General features: G+C 36.6%; 1 protein-coding gene across 1 annotated transcript; it reads right to left on the reverse strand.

Annotated features, from left to right (window-relative positions):
• Window positions 1-552: 552 nt before the first annotated feature.
• On the reverse strand, window positions 553-17,400 carry LOC122832367 (cholinesterase-like). The gene is made up of 10 exons (XM_044119027.1): window positions 17,297-17,400; window positions 14,633-14,916; window positions 9,936-10,170; window positions 9,168-9,300; window positions 8,917-9,068; window positions 4,058-4,244; window positions 3,129-3,439; window positions 1,627-1,836; window positions 1,393-1,550; window positions 553-921 (listed from the first exon to the last, which is right to left on the reverse strand). Exons 1-10 carry the CDS (start codon window positions 17,311-17,313, stop codon window positions 833-835), a joined length of 1,776 nt encoding a protein of 591 aa, XP_043974962.1. The 5' UTR covers window positions 17,314-17,400; the 3' UTR covers window positions 553-832.
• Between the last annotated feature and the right edge of the window lie 3,372 nt (window positions 17,401-20,772).

A 20,772-nucleotide genomic window follows, 5' to 3' on the forward strand; every position in this document is an offset into this window, starting at 1 on the left:
AGCACCTAAAATAGTAACAACAATAGAAGTGAAGCATATTATTTGAGAAAGGTATTGTTTAAGAATCTAACATTGTGTACACAAACCTTTTTCTCACATTTGTTAGACACTCAGTCAGCTTTCATTTTTGAGGTTAGTTCAGATGACCAGAGTTGTGTCTGTTTGCTACAAGATTGAATAGTAGAGGGTTAGAGCCAGTAAGCTTGAATTTCTTGAAACTCAAAAATTGACATGAAGTTGTTACTCTGCATTTATACAATATCTGAAAGCCCAGAGGAAGATGTAATAGTAATTGATAGCCATCTTAGCAAATATTACTATATATATATATACATAGTATAGCAAGAATAAACAAACCACAAGCTTAGAAATAGTTCTTGCAATGTAGCTTATAAGCAAGAGAGAAAGAGAAAGAGAGAGATTACTCAACCTTTTTCTGTTGCTATTTCCCCATTTTCACATTTGTATTTAATAACAAGGTGTTAAAAAGGCCGAGCAACAACTGGTGACATCTGTTTGTTTCTAACAAATAAAAAACCAGTCAAGGAAAAATAGAATAAATTAGTTTTAATGATAAACTACTTTAACAACTATTCTTAATCAGCATAGGGAAGAAGTTATTCAAACAGTGTAAAAATAGTTTTAAAGGGTATTTTTCCAAACTATGCTTTTCAGTGAACCATTAAGTAAAACAGGCTATCGGGCCCCAAAGAACAGCATGTGGCCTCAGGTGGTGCTCTGATAATATTAGACATATTTAAAAAAAAACAAGCACCCACCTGTTACACATTACACATTAAACACATGAACTAAACAGAGAGCAAGAGCTCAGTCAATGGGTTAAACTGATAATTAACAAAATAAGAAGGAACACCCAATTGTAGTGAACAATCCCACTTGAACTGCAGTGCGTCAGGTAATCTGTGAAAGACAAAGAGCAAAGAGATTGTGTGTGGGATTAAGTAATCTTTCACAAGGAATAGCTTCAGTTACAAGATTTAATTTCATCTTTGATCTGAATTTTTTTAGTTTAAAAACTTAGAGCAAACCAGAATGGCTATTCTCAACAGGAAAAACATCTATTTTTGAGGTATTAACAAACACCTTCCGTATACAATTGTGTCAGACTGTGTCGAGAAGGGGTGTCAAACTCAAGTCCTGGAGGGCCACTGTCCTGCAACTTTTAGAGGTGCATCTGCTACACCACACCTGAATAGAGTAATTAAGTCATTTGCAAGGCACTGGAGAACTAATCTACAAAAGGATAAGGTAATTAAGACATTTCATTCCAGTGTTTTGTACCTGTGGCACATCTAAAAACTGCCTGACACCGGCCCTTGAGGACTGGAGTCTGACACCTGCAGTGTAGAGGGACTTGTTAGTGTGTCTCACCTGACAACTTCTGATATTCAGGCATCAAATTGTTCCACAAATGACATTCATTAGCTTTTAACTTCCTCTGTATTCCTTTACTATCTTCATCCAAAGTGAGATAGTGCTGATATTCAGCAGTAAACAACGGCCAATCATCTACTTTAAACCCTGGATTTCTGAAAAGGTAAAACAAAAGAGTTTTTAGGTTTCTCACAATCTCTGCATGACTGAATGAGAATCTGTTTAGCCTACCCAGTCCGAGAAAAGTTGCCAAAGTGCTGCATAATCTTCTTGGACACTGTCACTTCATACTCCGAGTAGTTCAACGCAGTATCCAGAGGCATCCCAAAGACAAATTCTATCTCATAGCCATGCATAACACCTGCCCATTTTGGCCAGGGATTTTTAGATGACACATGCTCAAAAAAATAAAAAAAGGTCTTACCGCCATGTTCTGCAAACCTAAAACAATAATGAAAAGTCAATAAATACATCAGATTTGCATATTTTTGCATTGCAGCTGGTACTAATACTAATAAGACTTAACAGATGTAAAATAAGTTAATTAGTGTGTTTTTCCTTAGAAATATTGCCACAGTTCAGAGGTGACATTTATTACAGTGTAAATGAAGCCCCAAACAGAACTCTGACATTTGAAACCCTTTTGTCTAAAATAGGACAGCATCTCACTCACTACTATAGCCACATATAGAGTAAGTCATGGTAGTAAAAGAAAAGTATTGAGCCACCTCCAATTTTATTTTAGCTTTTCTTTTTGAGAATCATAAACTCTATAGTAGCTGTATAAATATATATTATGCTTTTGCTACAAGCAGCATCTAAACAATCAATTATTTATTTTTATCTTGAAAACCATTGATAACATCAAATAATGAGTTTAGTTTGACAACTAGAGGATTTTTTTTGACTCAAATTATCCATTCGCTGTTCTGCACTGTAACTAAACAAAACATTTTTTTTTTTTTGCATTGTTGATATTTTTGTAAAGATAAGAAAACATTCACTTCCCCTAATGCATTGCTACCACCTTCAACTTTTTTATAATTTGGCCAATTACAAACACAACCATGTAACCATATATGCATAATACAAAAGTGGCAGTGCTACTGAAATGTATTAAAAATTAATCAACTGAAACATTAGAGTAACTACGGATATTTTAATTACTTATTTCTGGTAATTATGATGATTTTTGCTGACAGATCATGAAATGACCTGTAAACTAGGATTAGTATGCTACATCAAACCAATTAAACAAAACATTTAATCCAAAACCGTGGCCTAAAGAAAGGTATATTAATAACTGCTTAAAAGTTATTTTCGAAAGGCATTTCTATTCTGAAAAACAAGCCTCATCAAAATGCACATTTAGATTTGACATTTGTTGAATATGACTGTATGTGATTGAGATTTTATGTGATGGATTTACACAACATGAACATAATTTTGAAATGTATGGAAAATTATGCATTTTTTATTATTATTTGAGAAAGTTAACCTGTGTTTTATATTTGTTTCAATTTAAAAAATACTTTATTGATCCCAAAGTGAAATTAAGTAATAGTTCCATAACGTTCTATAAATATACTTCTATGAAGTAGTTCTATAAATAGTTCAATAAAGTTATTTGGTATAACTATCAGGGATCAAGCATATGTACACCACAGTTAGAACAGAGAATGTTTTTTTCTATATAAAAGCATTTATAACTTAACCTGAGACCTGGAACTTACTTAGTAGCAAACGTCATTACAGGACAACTGAACAGCACATCTCCAACCATCCTACCCATTTGATCACGGTTGGTCCTTGTATTGTATTCATCTTCCCAATCAGTGTAGTCAAAAATAGCAGCTTCTTTAACAAGCTCACTCTTATTTGTCAATACTAGTGGTAAACCATCCATAAAGTCCTTCCTGGTGATTAAACTTTCACCCTGGCGAGTGAAACCAGGCATTCCATAAAGAAGAAAGTAGGTTCCTTCATCTTTATTCAAGCCTATCAACAGTTCTTTTTTGGGAAGATTAGTGAGGTTTAGCAACGTCTGCAGAAGAAAAAAAAAAGACATGATTAAAATAATTACGTTGGATCCATCCTCAATTTAAAAATGTCTTGATCTTAGGTATTCATTGACAAGTCAAACCTTTTTGTTACACATAGGTTTCTAAGATCAGTTTAGAAATGATGTTGAATTATATTGTTTATTGACAATGAATGTCACTTTCCTAGTGTCATTTGCTCATGTTCAACAACTACTGGTTGAACATGAGCAAAATGTTGTCTGTCCAAATACAAATTAAGATATTTCTGGGACCACAAGTTTACGGTGCCATGCGGTGGAAAACCTACAGGGATTTACCACAAAATCTTAATAATAAAAAAAAAGTTTTTCTTCAAGGATGTACTGTAATTAACAGATTTTCATTTCCCTTTGAATATTTGGAAATTCAAATTCTCTCCTCTCTCTACAAGAGAGAGGAGAGAATTATAGGTTCTTGGTCACTGAGACAAGGTTTGCTGTTGTTGTTTAGCAAGACGTTTTTGTTTTTCAAATGGTAATTTAACACAGCATTCAATACAATTCAAATATTGCAAATATGTCAAACTTTTGCAATTCTTCACTTTTTGAAGAAATCACTTATGCAAACACGTAGAGACTTACTTCTATGTCAGATGGTATGACGTCTCCATCAATATTTGGGATAAAAGGCACGGACAAAATTGAAGGTGGAACAAGATTTTCATATTGTTTGTTTGCTAAGTCTTCAGCACTAGCATCCTGTAAACAAAATGCCATACGATAGGGACTATCCACGGGGCATTTTAGCAATTTTGCTAGTCCGATGGCTCTGTTTGTTGGGAAAAGAGTTCAATAAAACAATTAGTTGGCACCAAGCAGGAACTGCAGCACTATGTAAAGCAAATAATACTAAATGTTTATAGAAAACATAAAAAATAAAAGTAAATAAAAAATAAAAAAATGGAGATGGGACACAGACTACCATGAAAAATAGAAGTTCAGGGTGTTGGGATCTTTGATTGTCTTGGTGTTTTTTTTCTGGATTTATAGTTTTGAGTGTTTTGAGTATGTGTGTTTTGTGTTTGTTATTGTTTATTGCAGTCTGTCTTTGGTTAATTTAGTTAGATTATGTTTATTATTCATTTCTTGTGTTTAGTTTAGAATGCATTTGCATTCTCACTAATAAAGGTCATATTCTTTTTTATTTGAATACTTGTCCATTTTATGTGTAATGCAGCAGTTTGGCACTGTGATCATAAATGGAAATAGCCAGCAGTGTAATCAAGCATCCTCCAAGTGCCAATCTGCACAAGGTGGCTGTTAATACTAATTCGATATTTGAATTAATTCAATATATGGGCACAGAGAAGCATATGTCCATCTACATAATGTGACAAAAAAAGAAAATATCATATTTACTTATGGTGCTGAACTGTATTGAGGGAGATGAATGGAAGACGACTTTTAAGACACCAATAGGCCATTTTGAATACTTGGTGATGTCTTTTGGCCTAACACATGCCCCTGCTGTCTTCCAGGCTTTTGTTAATGACATTTTGAGGGATTTCTTAAATCATTTTGTGTCTGTTTATTTGAATGACATACTCATCTTCTCACAGACCAAGGAGGAGCATGTCGGTCATGTTCGTCAGATTCTTCAGAGGCTGCTGGAGAACAAACTGTTTATAGCTGAGAAATGCAGTTTTCATCTCTCCATAGTTAACTTCCTGGGGTTTGTCATTGAGGATGGACATATCAGAGCCGATCCTGCCAAGACCAAAGCAGTGCTGGAATGGCCAGAACTCGGTACACGAAAGCAACTCCAGCATTTTCTGGGATTTGTGAACTTCTATCGTAAGTTCATTAAGAACTACAGCGTTTTTGCCCAGTCACTAACTTGACTCACTTCTATCAAGCAGCCCTTCACATGGTCATCAGAGGCAGCAGTGACCTTCAAGGATTTTGAACAACTGTTTTCTTCCCCACTAGTCCCCATTCAGCCAGATCCCAACAGTTTGTTGTGGAAGTGGATACATCAGCCACTGCAGTAGGGACAGTTCTGTCCCAGCATTCTGGCTCTGCACACAAGCCACCTCCTTGTACTTTTTTTCTAGGAGACTCAGCCCTCCTGACCAGGAACTACTGGCAGTCAAGCTGGCTCTGGAGGACTGGTGTCATTGGCTGGAGGGGTCCACACAACCATTTATAGTCTGGACTGATCACAAAAACAGTTGGTGAGATAGGCTCAACACGAACAACCCACCATAGTGGACTGTCCTCCCAACCATTTGTATATTCCAGAAAGTGTTCATCCTAAGGTTCTCCAATTGATCCATGCTTCTAAGTTTGCTTGCCATCCAGGTCCATTGAACACTGACCTTATTGCGGAGCCATTTCTGGTGGTCATCTATGGCTCAAGACACCCGTCAGTATGTTTCCTCTTGTAATCAAGAAAAGTCCAGCAATAAACAACCCCCTGGATCCTTGTGCCCTCTGCCTGTCCCAGGACGACCCTGATCACACATTTCAATGGACTTTGTTACAGGGTCCCCCCCCCATCCGAAGGTAACTGTTATTTTAACCATTGTTAACCGGTTTTCTAAGTCTGCCCATTTTGTAGCATTACTCACATCGGCGACTGCCATGAAAATTGCTAATCTTCTAGTGCATCATGTGGTTCGGTTACATGGCATCCCCCTGAACATTGTTACAGACTGGGGACCCCAGTTCACAACCAGAGTCTGGCATGCCTTCTGTCAAGCCTTAGGAAACACACTCAATCTTTCATTGGGCTTCCACCCACAGACCAACAGCCAGACTGAGAAGGTCAGCCAGGAATTAGAGACAGCCTTGAGCTGTATCATAACTAACAACCCTGCCTCTTGGTCTCAGCATCTACCTTGGGTAGAATACTCCCACAACTCCCTTACCAGTACAGCCACATGTAAGTCCTCATTTGTGGTGTCCTTGGGTTATCAACCACCTCTATTTCCCTCTCAGGAACAGAAACTCTCAGTACTATTTGTGCAGCATCACTTTCGCCGGTGTCGTCATTTGTGGAGACGCACCCATGCAACTCTCTCCCGCACCGCTGAACGCAATTGTCACAGGACCCCAGCTCCCAGTTACCAACCTGGTCAAGAGGTTTGGTTGTCCATAAGAAACATACCTCTCAAGACAGACTATAAGAAACTTTCACCTCGTTTTATTGGCCCGTTTACCATTCACAAGATTATCAATCCAGTGATTGTTCATCTTAACCTTCCTTGAACACTGAGGATCCATCCCTCATTCCACGTGTCCCAGATTAAATCCATTATCTCTAGTCACCTCTGTCCCCCTGCTCTTCCTCCCCCTCCACCTAGGATTGTTGATGGTGGCCCTGTTTACACATCCGTCTCCTGCGTCGTGGGTGTGGTCTTCAGTACCTGGTGGACTGGGAAGGGTACGGTACTGAAGAGCAGAGCTGGGTGGGGTGTTTTTCTATCCTGGACCCTCAAATCATCCATGAATTCAACAGTCATCATGGACGCCTTCGGCTATCCTGAGGGGCGCCTTGAAGGGGGGACCTGTCACAGCTGCTGCTGAGCTCTGACCACTCACACCTGATCATTATCACCCTGATGTCCAGCTGCTGCCATGTAAGGACAGATGGTCCTCCTGCACAGTATCAGATTGTTGAGAAACCCTCAGAGGCAACACCTTCAGGTCCGCTGTGGCTACTCGAGCGATTTGCGCGGTTACTAATCTGTCTGTCTCTTCCCTTCTGTCTTGTTACCCTTCCTGTCCCCAATCCTGACCTACTCCACTGGATTTGGACATCCTGGTTTGACCCTCCGTCTGTCTGACCCTGAGATCAGGAATCACCTTCCCTGGATTTGGAACAATGGCTCTGACCCCCAGTTTGTCTGACCCTGAGATCAGGAACCGCCTGACCTGGATTTGGAACAATGGCTCTGACCCCCAGTTTGTCTGACCCTGAGATCAGGAATCACCTTCCCTGGATTTGGAACAATGGCTCTGACCCCCAGTTTGTCTGACCCTGAGATCAGGAATCACCTTCCCTGGATTTGGAACAATGGCTCTGACCCCCAGTTTGTCTGACCCTGAGATCAGGAACCGCCTGACCTGGATTTGGATTCCCTGGCTCTGACACTGGCCTGTCTGACTGTGGAAAAGCCGATCCCTTAATGAACACCTGTTCTGTATTCACTGCTCAGTCCCTGCGTCCGTCAGATCGTGTCATTTACGTCCAATTGAGGTCTCGCATAATTATTACTATTTATTTTTTATTTTTTATGTGAGTCACGCTATTTTTGGAAATAAAGTGGTTCAATTTTATAATTTTTTAAACAATATAAGATGAAAATTGTGTTTGATCCTCTTCAAGTTACTGACACTGAATGGAAACATATTTCAGTGCAAGTAGGTAAGCTTTGGAGATTTGTAGTTTGGTATTGTCAAATGAAAAAGTTTGTGTTGGTGCGGAAAACTTTTGATCTTCCATGGCAGATCAAAAGTTTGAGTGGTTTACCTTTATGTGGGATAAGGCATTTTTGATCATTATTAAAAAAACCACTCATGTATTAAACGTCTAGTCCTCCTCCACTCTGAACTTCCATATATGGTAAGAGTGAGCATTTCATCATACGGCTTTGATCAACTTATCTTAGTTTAGATTCAAATTTTAAATATGTGTTCATTGCAAATGTTGATGTTCATTTATAGATGTTTTAAGGCAAAGGAAATAACTGGGAGTAAACCATTAAATTTGATTGAGATGCTGTGGCAGGATTTTAAATGTCACTGATTCTTGGAACAAAAATGTCTAATGGAAATCTTGTTACACTTGTAGGTGGCACAACCATTTTTCGGTGTTTATACAGTAATTACTTTTTCACATAAAGCTAGGTTGATTTGGATTATTAATTGAAATCAACATTTGAAAACTGTTTTTTATATTTTCTAAGATCATATTTGACATTAGAAATAGTTTAGTGATCCATTGAGTGCACTAAAAAGCCAAAATAGAAGAGGGCTGTGTCTTTTTCAAGACACTGTATTTTTGTACTCATAATGCTATTTTTTTGACACACATTGCACTGCATATGAGTGGAAAAGAAAGCTTTGAATGAATGTATTCTTTTATGCTTTATTTCTAAGTTGTCCTCAGTACCATGTGCCAGAACTGCTCTAGAATATGTTCAAAATTACACTTCAGTATCAAATAATTTTTACTATATGGCTATAAGATATTTTGAAAGGTAATTATCATCTAATCATCCATTTTCTAACACCCTTGTCCCTTGAGGGTTCGGGAGGGGTGCTGGTGTCTATCTCCAGCTAACGTTTTGGATGAGAGGTGGGGTACACCCTGGACAGGTTGCCAGTCTGTCGCAGGACAACTATCATACTTCAGAAAAAAAAACAAAAAAAAAAAACAACTAAATGATCTGCACAGAATATCCAGGAACAACTAGCTCAATACAAAACACACATACCTGTCATATATCTCAGTTTTATTTGCTATGGCCCATGCTGCATTAGGGGCGCCGCTCTGCATCACAGCCCTATGAAAGAGGCTCTGGCTGCCTGGAGAGACCAGGTGGAACCCCACAGATGCTGCTCCAGCACTCTCCCCAAATATTGTTATCTGGGAGCAGAAGTAAATGTCAGTACATTTACATTAATTCATTTATGGTCCATACAATATTAATCTCTGACTTTAGGAAAAATAAGGACAATATTTTACCCTTTTAGGATCACCTCCAAATGCAGCAATGTTATCAACCACCCATTGAAGTGCCAAACGCTGATCCAGTAGACCTTGATTTCCCTGGATGCTTGAGTGTCCATGAATAGCCAGAAAGCCTAATGGTCCCAGTCTAAAAATCAAGACCACAAGAAAAAAAATAAAAATACTAAAAGCATTTACCATATGTTAGTGTTGTATTCAACATATTTGACTGTCACTTCCAACTTGTGTTAAAACTGACCATTGTTATCATTTTTGCAGATAAAAAGTGATATAAAGGAAGCTTTATAAAAATATAGCAGTAATAAGAACAATTATGACAAAATATGCAAAACTTTGTAAAACTAATTCATCTTGTTAATTTTTAGTGATTACCTTTCTACTGGCTGTTTGGAGTGAATATGAACATGTTTATATTAATGTTTTCAAGATGAATATTGAACTGGCTCTCATAGTATTTGAGAAAACCAATTCAGTCAAACTGATGTATGAGATGCCTATTGTAGACTTTGTAACAGCGTTTCTCCAGTCCTGGTCTTTTATTTTCACTTTTAGCTTCAATGTTCCAGATGACTCTCATGTCTGAACAAATGAGTCAAAAAAAGAGTCGTGGAAAACTTGATTCTGTTGACATAATCCTTTTCTTTGAAACCAATGAAAACTTGATTAAATGTTTTTGAGCAGAAACAGCCAAATATACAGAAAGCCATGTCACAAGAACTAGGATTGGGTACATTTGTGGTTTCAATTGAAATGTTTTCTCACCTGTAATTCATAGATACCACAACAACGTTCTGAGCTTTACACAAGAAATGGCCTTGGTAGACATCCAGGGAGGATGTTCCTGACACAAAGGCACCTCCATATATCCAAACTAACACAGGAACACGATCTGCGGGTTGGGGTGTGAATGTCTTGAACATAGGGGCCCAAACATTCAAGTACAGACAGTCCTCACTCACAGGGGTGTTTGGATTCCACATCTCCGCACCTTCAAACCCTGCAACAATATCACATTTTTATTAACAATAAAGTTTGATTACAGCCAGAGTAGTTGCAAGATTCTAAAAACTTTAAGCCCAGTGAATCCTTAGCCTTTTTCACAAGCATTTCACAGATTAGATATGCTGAACTAGCTTTTAAATATTATAATCTTAAGGTTAAAGTCTATTTATTCATGCTGTGCAAAGTTATGGATCACTCCATAATTTGTTGATTCAATAATCAACTGGTTTGAGCCACAAGCTAGGAACAAGGCATGTGGTGGAAGAGAGCTTTTAACAAGTTTTCACAGTTGCAAATAATTCCTGTAGATTATCTGAATGTCTTTAAAAGCTTTTCATTGGACATCGGCTGTTTTTTCTCTTATTTTCAGAATCAAAATTTTACTTTAGTCTTGGGGTGTTCATCACTCAGTAGAAGGCTGATAATTATAGTGATAGCTTTATAAAGTTATTAGGATACTAATTTTAGTCAGTGCATAAAGCAAAAGTTCAGTAACTTTCCTCATAATCATGAATATATTGTTTGTGTTTGTATTTATCTTAGTAAATACAAACCAGTTGAAATTAGAAATATTTCTACCTTTAGCTCAAGCACAAGTGACAAAATTGCTGGCATCCCTCTGTCTTGACAGAATACACCTCAACCGTCATTTAAATAACTTGAAAAATTACAATTACAATTAAACAGGTAATAATAAATAAACATCTGTTGAAAATTAACCAACAAAGATCAGACGTTGTTTTTCAAATGAGGTTCAACTAAATCATTTTAAATAATAAACTAATGAACAGTCCTGGACAAAAATGATGGCACTTTTAGAAAAGAATGAAAATAGTTTGACCAGATAGGGATATGTTCAATAAAAGTGTGTCTTCTAATTAGTATTAAAGGTTTCTTTAAGCTTGTAGTCAGTCAGTGATGCTCCTGCGACTACAGCTGCACATCATTTATTTAGAAGTTTAAGGTGCACAGGACTTTAGTAAACCTCTCTGGCTGTGGCCGCAGGTGGAAACTGATGGCAAAATAATATGAATGGTAACCAAAGAGTCCAGAACTCAACATCCAAAGGAATTGAAGGTAAACTTAAAGGTCAAGTTACGTCTGGGTCAGAACGCACAATCAGTCGTTTGAGCAAAGTAAAATTCATGAGAGACGACCGAGAAGGAAAACAAAACATAAAAATGAGACTGCGATGTAGGAGAAGGCTCATTGACTAGCCACAAAGCTTCTTAGAGAATAACCCTTGGACAGATGAGATAAAACTGGAGCTTTCTGGTAATGCACATGAGCTTAATGTTCACAGATGGAAAAATGAAGCATACCAATAAAAACAAAAAAAAAACTGTCCCTACTGGGAAACATGGAGGAAGCTCGATTATGTTGTGGGGTTGCTTTTCTGTATCTGGCACAGGGTGTCTGGAATCAGTGCAGAGTGTCATAAAATATGAAGACCATCAAGGCATTTTTGAGTAAAATGTCCTGTCTAGCGTGAGAAAGCTTGGTCACAGTTGCAGGTCATGGGTCTTCCAACAAGATGAAAATGTAAAACACACAGCTAAAAACACCCAAGAATGGCTAAGAGCAAAACATTGGAACTGGCCTTCTGTGAGCCCTGCTCACAAAAACCTTTGAGCTACATCTGCCCAACTGGCAGACAGGGCATGAGACATGTCCTGCATGTCTCATGCAGGACATTTTTGAAACACACATAGGATAATTTACTTGTTTGCCTCAGATTTATATCTGTTTAATTGAGGGTACTGTAGTGACCTCTAGTATCAGCATATTATACACTGTACATTAAACAGTAGATAAGAATTTTTTGCATATAACAAATTACAGCTTTGGCTGTCAAGGTTAAACCTTTGTAGTGAACAGTGTTATGCCTGATTTGTTGAAATAATTTAAAAAAAATAAAATCTTTGTTTACCTGCATGTACAGTGGGGAGAACAAGTATTTGTTACACTGTTGATTTTTTAGGTTCTCCCACTTGCAAATCTTGAAGAAGACTATAATTTTAGGTACTCTTCAACTGTGAGTGATGGAATCTAAAACAAAAATCCAGAAAAATACAATGTATGATTTTTAAATAATTAATTTCCATTTTATTGTGTGAAATAAGTATTTGATACACCAGAAAAATGAAACTGAATATTTGGTACAGAAACCTTTGTTTGCAATTACAGAGATCAGACGTTTCCTGTAGTTCTTGACCAGGTTTGCACACACTGCAGCAGGGATTTTGGCCCACTCCTCCATACATTGTATTTTTCTGGATTTTTGTTTTATATTCTGTCACTCACAGTTGAAGAGTACCTATGATAAAAATTACAGTCTTCTTCAAGCTTTGCAAGTGGGAAAACCTGAAAAATCAACAGTGTATCAAATACTTGTTCTCCCCACTGTATTGTGCTGCTGTAACATTGCCAGCATGTTGTCAGTGTACTACAACTGTTTATCACAGCATAGTAAAATGAATTATGCTACCACATTGACATTGACATCCAAATGACCCATAAGCTTTAAATGTAGGTGAATCGATAAATGAGTGGCCCAGACGTCGGACATTACTCAATACCTATATTAAATCAATTTGTTGACAGTAGGATCATCAGCAATCATATGTTAAGGCCCTCCAAATAAGACAAACATATAGATGGTGAGCAATAAGGGCCCCGGAATAGGGATTTCCTAAAAGGTATGTTTTTATTAAAAAAAAATTCACAATTATTATGCAAAGGACAAATAAAATACAATGGTTTCTTCCTACTCTGCCTAAAAAAATTAATCAGACAGCTATAGCTGATCCAGAACGCTTCTGCTCGAGTTCTCACTAAAACCAGGATGATGGAGCACCTCTCCCCAGTTTGAAAGTCCCTACACTTGCTCCCTATAGGTCAGGGAACAGTCTCTAAAATACTGTTATTAGTTTTTAAAACACTGAATAAATTAGCACCAAAATGCATAAAGATCTGCTGTTGTATCAACCTTCCAGACCTCTTTGGTCTTCTAACTCTGGTCTGCTCTGCGTCCCCAGAACCAGAACAAAATATGGAGAAGGAGCATTTCAGCTTCTATGCACCACAGACCTGGAGCAAACTTCCAGAAAATTGTAAAACACTGAGTTCTTTAAATCTAGTCTGAAAACTCACCTGTTTGGAGTTGGTTTTGAAACACTATAAATGAAATATTAAATGCCATTGTTAAATTTTTAATTGATTATGTTGCAAAAGCAATTCTAAACTGGTGGGGTTTTAGTCTAGATTTAAAAGCACTCAGTGTTTCAGCTGTTTTGCAATTTTTTGAAAGTTTGTTCCAGATTTGCAATGCATAGAAGCTGAATGTTCCCTCTCCATGTTTGGTTCTAATTATGGGGATGCAGAACAGACAAGAACCAGAAGACCTCAGGGGTCTGGAAGGTTGCTACAGCAACAGCAGATCTTTAATGTATTGTGGTGCTAAACCGTTCGGTGATTTATAAACTTGTAACAGTATTTTACAGTCTATTTTCTGAGCTGCGCTTTAAAAATGGGGTGGTGTTCTCTAGCTTCCTGGTTTTAGTCAAAATGCAAGCAGCAGCATTCTGGATCAGCTGTCTGATTGATTTTTTTATGCAGACCTGTAAAGACACTGCTGCAATAATCAATATGTCTAAAGATAAACACATGGATGAGTTTCTTTAGAACTAGCTGAGACAGCAGTCTTCTAATCCTGGAGATGTTCTTTAGGCTGACTTTGTAACTGTCTTTATGTAGCTCTGAAGGTTCAGGTCAGGGTCCATCACTACACCCAGATTTCAGGCCTGATCGCTGTTTTTTATTTGTAATAACAGAAGCTACTGCATTGACTCTAGATCCTACCTTTTAAGGGCCAAAGATAATAATTTCAGTTGTGTTTCTGTTTAGCTGGATAAAGTTTTGGCACATCCACAAGTTTATCATTTCTAAGCATCTGTTCAGTTTGGATGGGTTTAGAGTCACCTGGTGACCTGATAATGTAGAGCTCTGTCTAGATAAGGTACCTAATCTTATTTCATGTTATAACCTGAGCTAGTGGGAGCATATAGATATTAAATTAAATAAGAGAGGTCCTAGGATTGAACTCTGGGATATCCCACACCGGACTTCTGTCTGCTTCGAAGAGAAGTCACCTATTGAAACACTTTATGTAAGATTAGAATCAGTTGAGTAGTGGACTGGTGAGTCCAACCCAACTTTCCAGTCATTTCAGTAGTATGTCATGGTCAACAGAGTCAAATGCTGTACTGAGGTCCAATAGAAGCAGCACTGTGGTTCTTTCACAGACTGCGTTTATATGAATGTCAATGAATACTGTGTCGAAGGAAGACTCAGTGCAAAGAACAGAACAAGTAATTTTACTGACAAATGATATAGAGGTGCAAGATGAAATTAAACTTATTTTAAAATATTTTGATTTGTGTTTTCTTGAATCATACCTGGAAAGGTGGTATCTCGCACCTGGTAGCAGGTATTTGGTAATGTAGTGGCATCAAACACATGATCCCATTTAGGCTTTGGGGTTGGACGAAGGAATCTAAAATTTCCAGTAGGCGGTCTTGCATACGGAATTCCAAGAAATACTTGAATTTTACCATCTAGCACATTCATTACCTTCCCTCGAACTCTTCCATATTTGGTGGTGATTACAGGGCGTAACTGAGAGGCAACTAATTCAGTCAGGATGAGAAGAAGCAAAGGCTGAAAGGTTGCCATGGGAAATCTAAGGAGAAAGCAAAGAAACAGACACCCATTATTATTCTCTCGAGAATTAATACTTTTAATAAATTACTTGATTTTATCAAGCTGAGCAGTATCTTATGCTCAAATATCTTCACTTCTTTCATTGTCTGATTTTATGGGATCTTATTTTGTGTGCAGTTTTAAATAATCACATATCTCTATATCTATTTATTTATTTATATTTTATATATTCTTCCTGGCACATTAAGTCTACATTTGTCATGTGAAATGTACTTTGTAAAAAAAATATCACTTGAGTAATATTCCCTTTAAATAGAAACTAGTAGGGTTAGAGTATACTCAGGATCTTATGCTTTGAATCGCTGACCCTAGTCTAGAGCATGCTGCACACATCTATCTATGTCCCTTATTTTGGAGTAAAAATTAAAATACTAACATAATCATATAGTTTTATATCCCTATGGTCAGGAGGGGTCAATGCAACACGGCTGTCCCACCCATAATATCACTACAACAGCTGCAACCAACACACAGTCATCGCAGCAAAGAGCAACTATTAATAGAAGCATTTTCGGTCACTTATTAGAAATATTAATAAAAAATAGATAAATTATGAAATCTAATCATTTTAGTTTACTTTATGGTGCTAATTTACAACTGTTGTAATCTCAAGCCACTTTATGGGACAAATACACCCAATTCATTCTCACATCAATCCAACAAAACAGAAGCAAATTATAGCACAAATCACAAATTCCAATTCCATCCTTGCTATAATAAAATGCATTCCAAAGGCTTTTTCTTTTTGTTAAGTCTTTAATCGCTTAACATAAGTCCACAAACTATCGCTATTGCCACATAGTCGGCCATGTTTGTCTGCTCTAAATTTAATCGCTTAACATAAGTCCACAAACTATCGCTATTGCCACATAGTCGGCCATGTTTGTCTGCTCTAAATTTACTTGGTATTTTTTGATCAGGACTAAAAAAGCACGTTGCCCGCTTACCCACTATGTCTCTATATTTATAAATTTTTCAAAACAACAATTATTGTAAATTTTGGAACTCTTTCTCTGTATTGTTGGAGACCTTTATGACGACAACATTGGTGTGTGGGTCGAACCAGGCTGTGACGAAGTTGTACCAAGCGCTACAACCTATACGGCACAAAGCATATGAACCATATGAGTGTCGACCAAAGTGCAAGAGTAATCAACAAAATCGCTGCTGTATTGATCAAGCCTTATGAGATAGATAACAGGTCAGTCAATGTTGACAACATACCTGTCTATGACATAGTTCATTGCTTAGTAAACAGGAAGAGTGCATAGCATGGGGGAGCTTTATGGCCTGGAACTCATGGACGCATACAATCTGTGTTTAAACGGATTTGTAAAGGACGTGCAACATCTTCACGTAATTTGCAAGGTTCTGGTGACTGGCAGAGTAAGTACATGTAGTAACATACACATAGGCTATGTCCGTGTTAGCTTGCAGATAAAAGCTACATTAGCTAAGCTAATTTTGCTAATTCGACAGTAAGTACAACAGTAAATACCACGGATATTTATCTTAGTATTACTCAAAAAATAGTGGTCGAGTAATATTTGTAGTGTACTTATATTGTTTTCAAATTAGATAGAAAGAGATGAGAGCTAGTTCTAATCCTGCGGATTGTTTCTTGTTGTCATAGCAACTCCGCAGCAGCTGCCTTCCAGAAAGACTGTCAGTTACAAAGTTTCCGGAAGTGTGGCGTCCCATGACAACGACAGGATTATTTGTTGGTAAACACAGGAGAATATTCAACTGCCAAAGAACCGTTTGACCGAACAAGGCCAGCAAATGAGACAGTTTTGGGCAAAATAACCCTGAACTCAACATATTGCACAAAAATGCCAAATTTCACTCTGAAAATTAAAGAAAGAACCCTGAATAACATATTTAGATAGTTTATCAGCAAAAAAAAAGAAAAAAAAAAAAAAAAAAAAAAAGTTGATTTAGCTGTCAGTTTCAATTTAAAGTGACAAGAGTGCCCAAAACAGTTTGTTCTGAAAGGAGCTCAAAATTATGGTACCACTTGTAAAGTTACAGGATAAATGAATAAATAATTTGGTTTATTAAAAAAATATGTTTTTTTTCAAAGTCCTAATTTCACCATGTTGTTTGGATATAGCTTTACTTACAATTTAATGAGATTTAATCCCTTTAAAAGCACATTCCATTCATCATAGCATTAAAATCCACATATCACCACTGTAAGAGCTGAAGCACATATAAGACGTGAGTAGCTAATCATTTTACAATGCTTAAATTAATATGCTACTTCAAGTTTATACCAAATAAACATATCAACAGACAAAATACACATCAAAAGTAAATACGATGTACAATCAACAAACCTTTTCAGTATTCGCATGGGCTGCCAGTATGAAACAATGTTTCTTGATGCAAGGTGAAATACAAAGTGCTGCACTAACTGCTGTAACCACTGTACTAACTGCTGTAACTGCTGTAACTGCTGTAACTGATGTATTAACTGTCATATCTCCTATACTAACTGGTCTATTTGGGGAAAACCAGTAACTGTTATTCAACAGCACTAGACAGAGCACAAATTCAAAAAAAGAAATGTATACAGCTCAAAACAGAAGTCAAGGATTTTACTACATAAACATCAAAATTACTGGGACAATAAAACATATTAAAATTTACTATAATAAAAACAAAATAATTTACCTTATTCATATATTTGTAAATGTTAGCATTCCAAACTTTGTCCAAATCCACATGATTTAGTTTACAAAATAAATATTTACATTTCAAATTAAATATTTAATTTAATTTGAAATTAAATAAAATATTTAATTTCAAATGTTTCATTTGAAATTAAATATTTGCTAAATCCTTAGCAAATATTTAGCTAAATATTTATCCTTCGGGGCGTGCTCCGGTGGCGTAGAGGGTAGCGCGCACCACGTTTGGAGGCCTCCAGTCCTCGACGCGGCCGTCGCGGGTTTGATTCCCGGACCCAACGACATTTGCCGCATGTCTTCCCCCTTTCCTGTCAGCCTACTGTTGTATAAGGGACACTAGACCCCACAAAAAGGACCCCCTGGTGGGGGGAAAAAAAATAAAAATATTTATCCTTTAAACTAAGGTTTACTTTGTACTATGTGTTTAACTCCAAATTGAATATCTGTATTTCTTTTTTTTTTTTTTTTTTTTTTTTAACTTTATTTTTATTGGAATTTTTAGAATATTTTCAAAACACTACAAAAAGACAAACAAAAATAAAGCAGAACAAACAAAACAAATATAACATAGTGGGGGGGAGACTCTTATTACAGTATCACAAGATTCAAGGGTACCGTTCGTATCCAAAATTAGTCCTGTAACGTTGATGTGATGTTTATCCATTTTTCCCATTTGTCCTGGCATTGCTCTTCTTGTGTCCTCAGTCTATGTGTTAGAATCTCCATCTCATATAATGAGTTCACAGTCTGTATCCATTCCTTTCTGGTGGGAGGGTCAGATTGGCACCACTTCCTAGTTATTACCTTTTTGGCAGCCACCAACAGAATTTTAAACAAATAACAGTCATTATTAAGAACAACATTCTCCAAAAGGCCAAGATATAAAACCAGACCAGTCTTAGGTATTGTGTAGCCTAATATTATTACAATCTCTTTGTGTATTTCGTTCCAGAATTGTGTAATTCTAGGACAAAGCCAAAAAACATGCGCATGGTTAACATCAAATTCTCCACAATTTCTCCAACACGGTTGGACAATAGATTTGAATTTGCTGGTAATTTTGGGTGTTATAAAAAATCTGATTATATTCTTCCAACAATGTTCTCTCAAATTCTGGAAGAGGATGTCGTAGTTTGGGTCTTCCAGATACTAAGCCAGTCGTTTTCCGTTAGCAGGATATCTAATTCCCTTTCCCATTTTGTTTTAATATCCAGAGTATTTGTGCCTCTATTTTCCAATAGATGTTTATAAATTAAGGACACAGTTCTGTGTTTTTTACCCTTATAGGTCTCGACCAGCATTTTGACAATCCCATTTTCATTTTGGTCTACTCTGTGTTTTATCTCTTTGTTATAAAAATCCCTTAATTGTAAATATCTAAAATGATCTTGAGTACTCAGAGCAAATTCTTGTTGTAGTTCCTGGAAACTTTTGAAATGCCCATCTTTAAGGACTACACATAGAGCTGTTAAACCTCTTTCTAGCCATTGTTTAAATCTTAGGTCTTGAGTAAAATATTTGTTATAGGCTGGCCATTGGATCAAACATAATTGTTCCTCTAGTTTGCATTTTCGAATTATATATAACCATTTACCCAGTGAGAAACTAGTAATAGCATTAACTTTCTCAAGTGTATTCTTGGTGGTCTCTATATCTCCAATGATACTCCGCAATTCTCTTCCATGGACTTTTTGTTCAATATTTTTCCATTTCGCTTCATAATTTATGTCACTTATATTTATTATGGGAGTTATTTGAGCAGCATGGTAATATTCTCTAAAGTCTGGTAATGCCATACCTCCCTTCTCTTTTGGTAATTGTAAAGTTTCAAATCTTATTCTGGGTTTTTTGGCGTTCCATATGAATCCAGATATAATCCGGTTCCATGTTTTAAACTGTCTGTCTGGGATTTCTATAGGTAGTGCCAGGAAAAGATATAATAACCTTGGTAATACGTTCGTTTTTATGGTTTCAATTCTAGAGCTGAAATCTAGTGTTAAGACGTCCCACCTTCTGATGTCCCTCTTAATTTCTTGGTCCACTTTAATAAAATTTGCTTTATATAGGTCATCCATATTTTTTGTTAGCTGTATTCCTAGATATGTCATTATAGTAGCATTCCAATTTAATTTATATTGTCTACGAATCGTTTCTGATGGTGTGTAACCGAATGTTAAAACCTGTGTCTTTTTCAAATTTAATTTATATCCTGAGTAGAAGCCAAATATCTCCAACTGTTTGATTAGACAGGGCAGGGAATTTTCAGGGTTTGATAGATAACAAATTACGTCATCCGCGAACAAACCTATTGTGTGAAATTCATTATGTATATCAATGCCTTTGAGATCATTATGTTGTCTTAGGTGTTGTGCCAGTGGTTCAATAAAAATTGCAAACAGTGTTGGTGATAAACAGCAACCCTGACGTGTAGAACGTTCCAGTTTTATGTTATCAGTTAGGTTTCGAATATCTGTATTTCTAACTAAATATTTTGTTCCAAACTAGATATTTGTTGTCCAAGCTAAACATTTAATTTTCAAACAAAATATTTATTTTCGACCCTAAATATTCAGCTCACACCTAAATTTGTAGCTTTCTTGGTATCTGGGTTGCTTGCCAATCTAGAAGCCTACACATTTAATAATAAAGTAACACACCTTTTGATTCTTCGCAGGGACCTCCAGTAAGAAGCTATGTTTCTTGTTGCTCAGTGAGAAACAAAGTGGCATACTAACTGCTGTAACTGCTCTATTAACTATTCTGTTTGTGGAAAGCAAAAAATTATATTTGGATTTCTAATTAAATATTTAGTTAGCAAGCTAAATATTTAGCCTAGGGCTATTTATTTGTAGCCTTAGTAAACCAAACTATGGGTGTTGATTTTTTTTTTTTTTGTGCATCTCTACAATTGCCACTCGATTCAAAATAGGCAAAAATTATCAGACCAAAATCTTATTGTCTAAGAATAATTTGTATGTAACAATGTAACAAGTATGTTTTGTATAACTCATAGGCGTACCCTAAACTGTTCAAGGAAACATAACAGATGCTAGATAAAAAAATTAAAATCAACTACATGCACTAGATTTTATTGTTTATTTGAAAGTAAAGTCAGGCATTTT

The sequence above is a fragment of the Gambusia affinis genome, linkage group LG06 (assembly GCF_019740435.1).
Source record: "Gambusia affinis linkage group LG06, SWU_Gaff_1.0, whole genome shotgun sequence".
Taxonomy (NCBI): domain Eukaryota; kingdom Metazoa; phylum Chordata; class Actinopteri; order Cyprinodontiformes; family Poeciliidae; genus Gambusia; species Gambusia affinis.

Coding starts and splice junctions, on each gene's coding strand:
- LOC122832367 (XM_044119027.1), bottom strand. Junction 1,837..3,128: donor GTAATGACGTTTGCTACTAA/GTAAGTTCCAGG, acceptor TTATTGTTTTAG/GTTTGCAGAACATGGCGGTA. Junction 1,551..1,626: donor GGCAACTTTTCTCGGACTGG/GTAGGCTAAACA, acceptor TTACCTTTTCAG/AAATCCAGGGTTTAAAGTAG.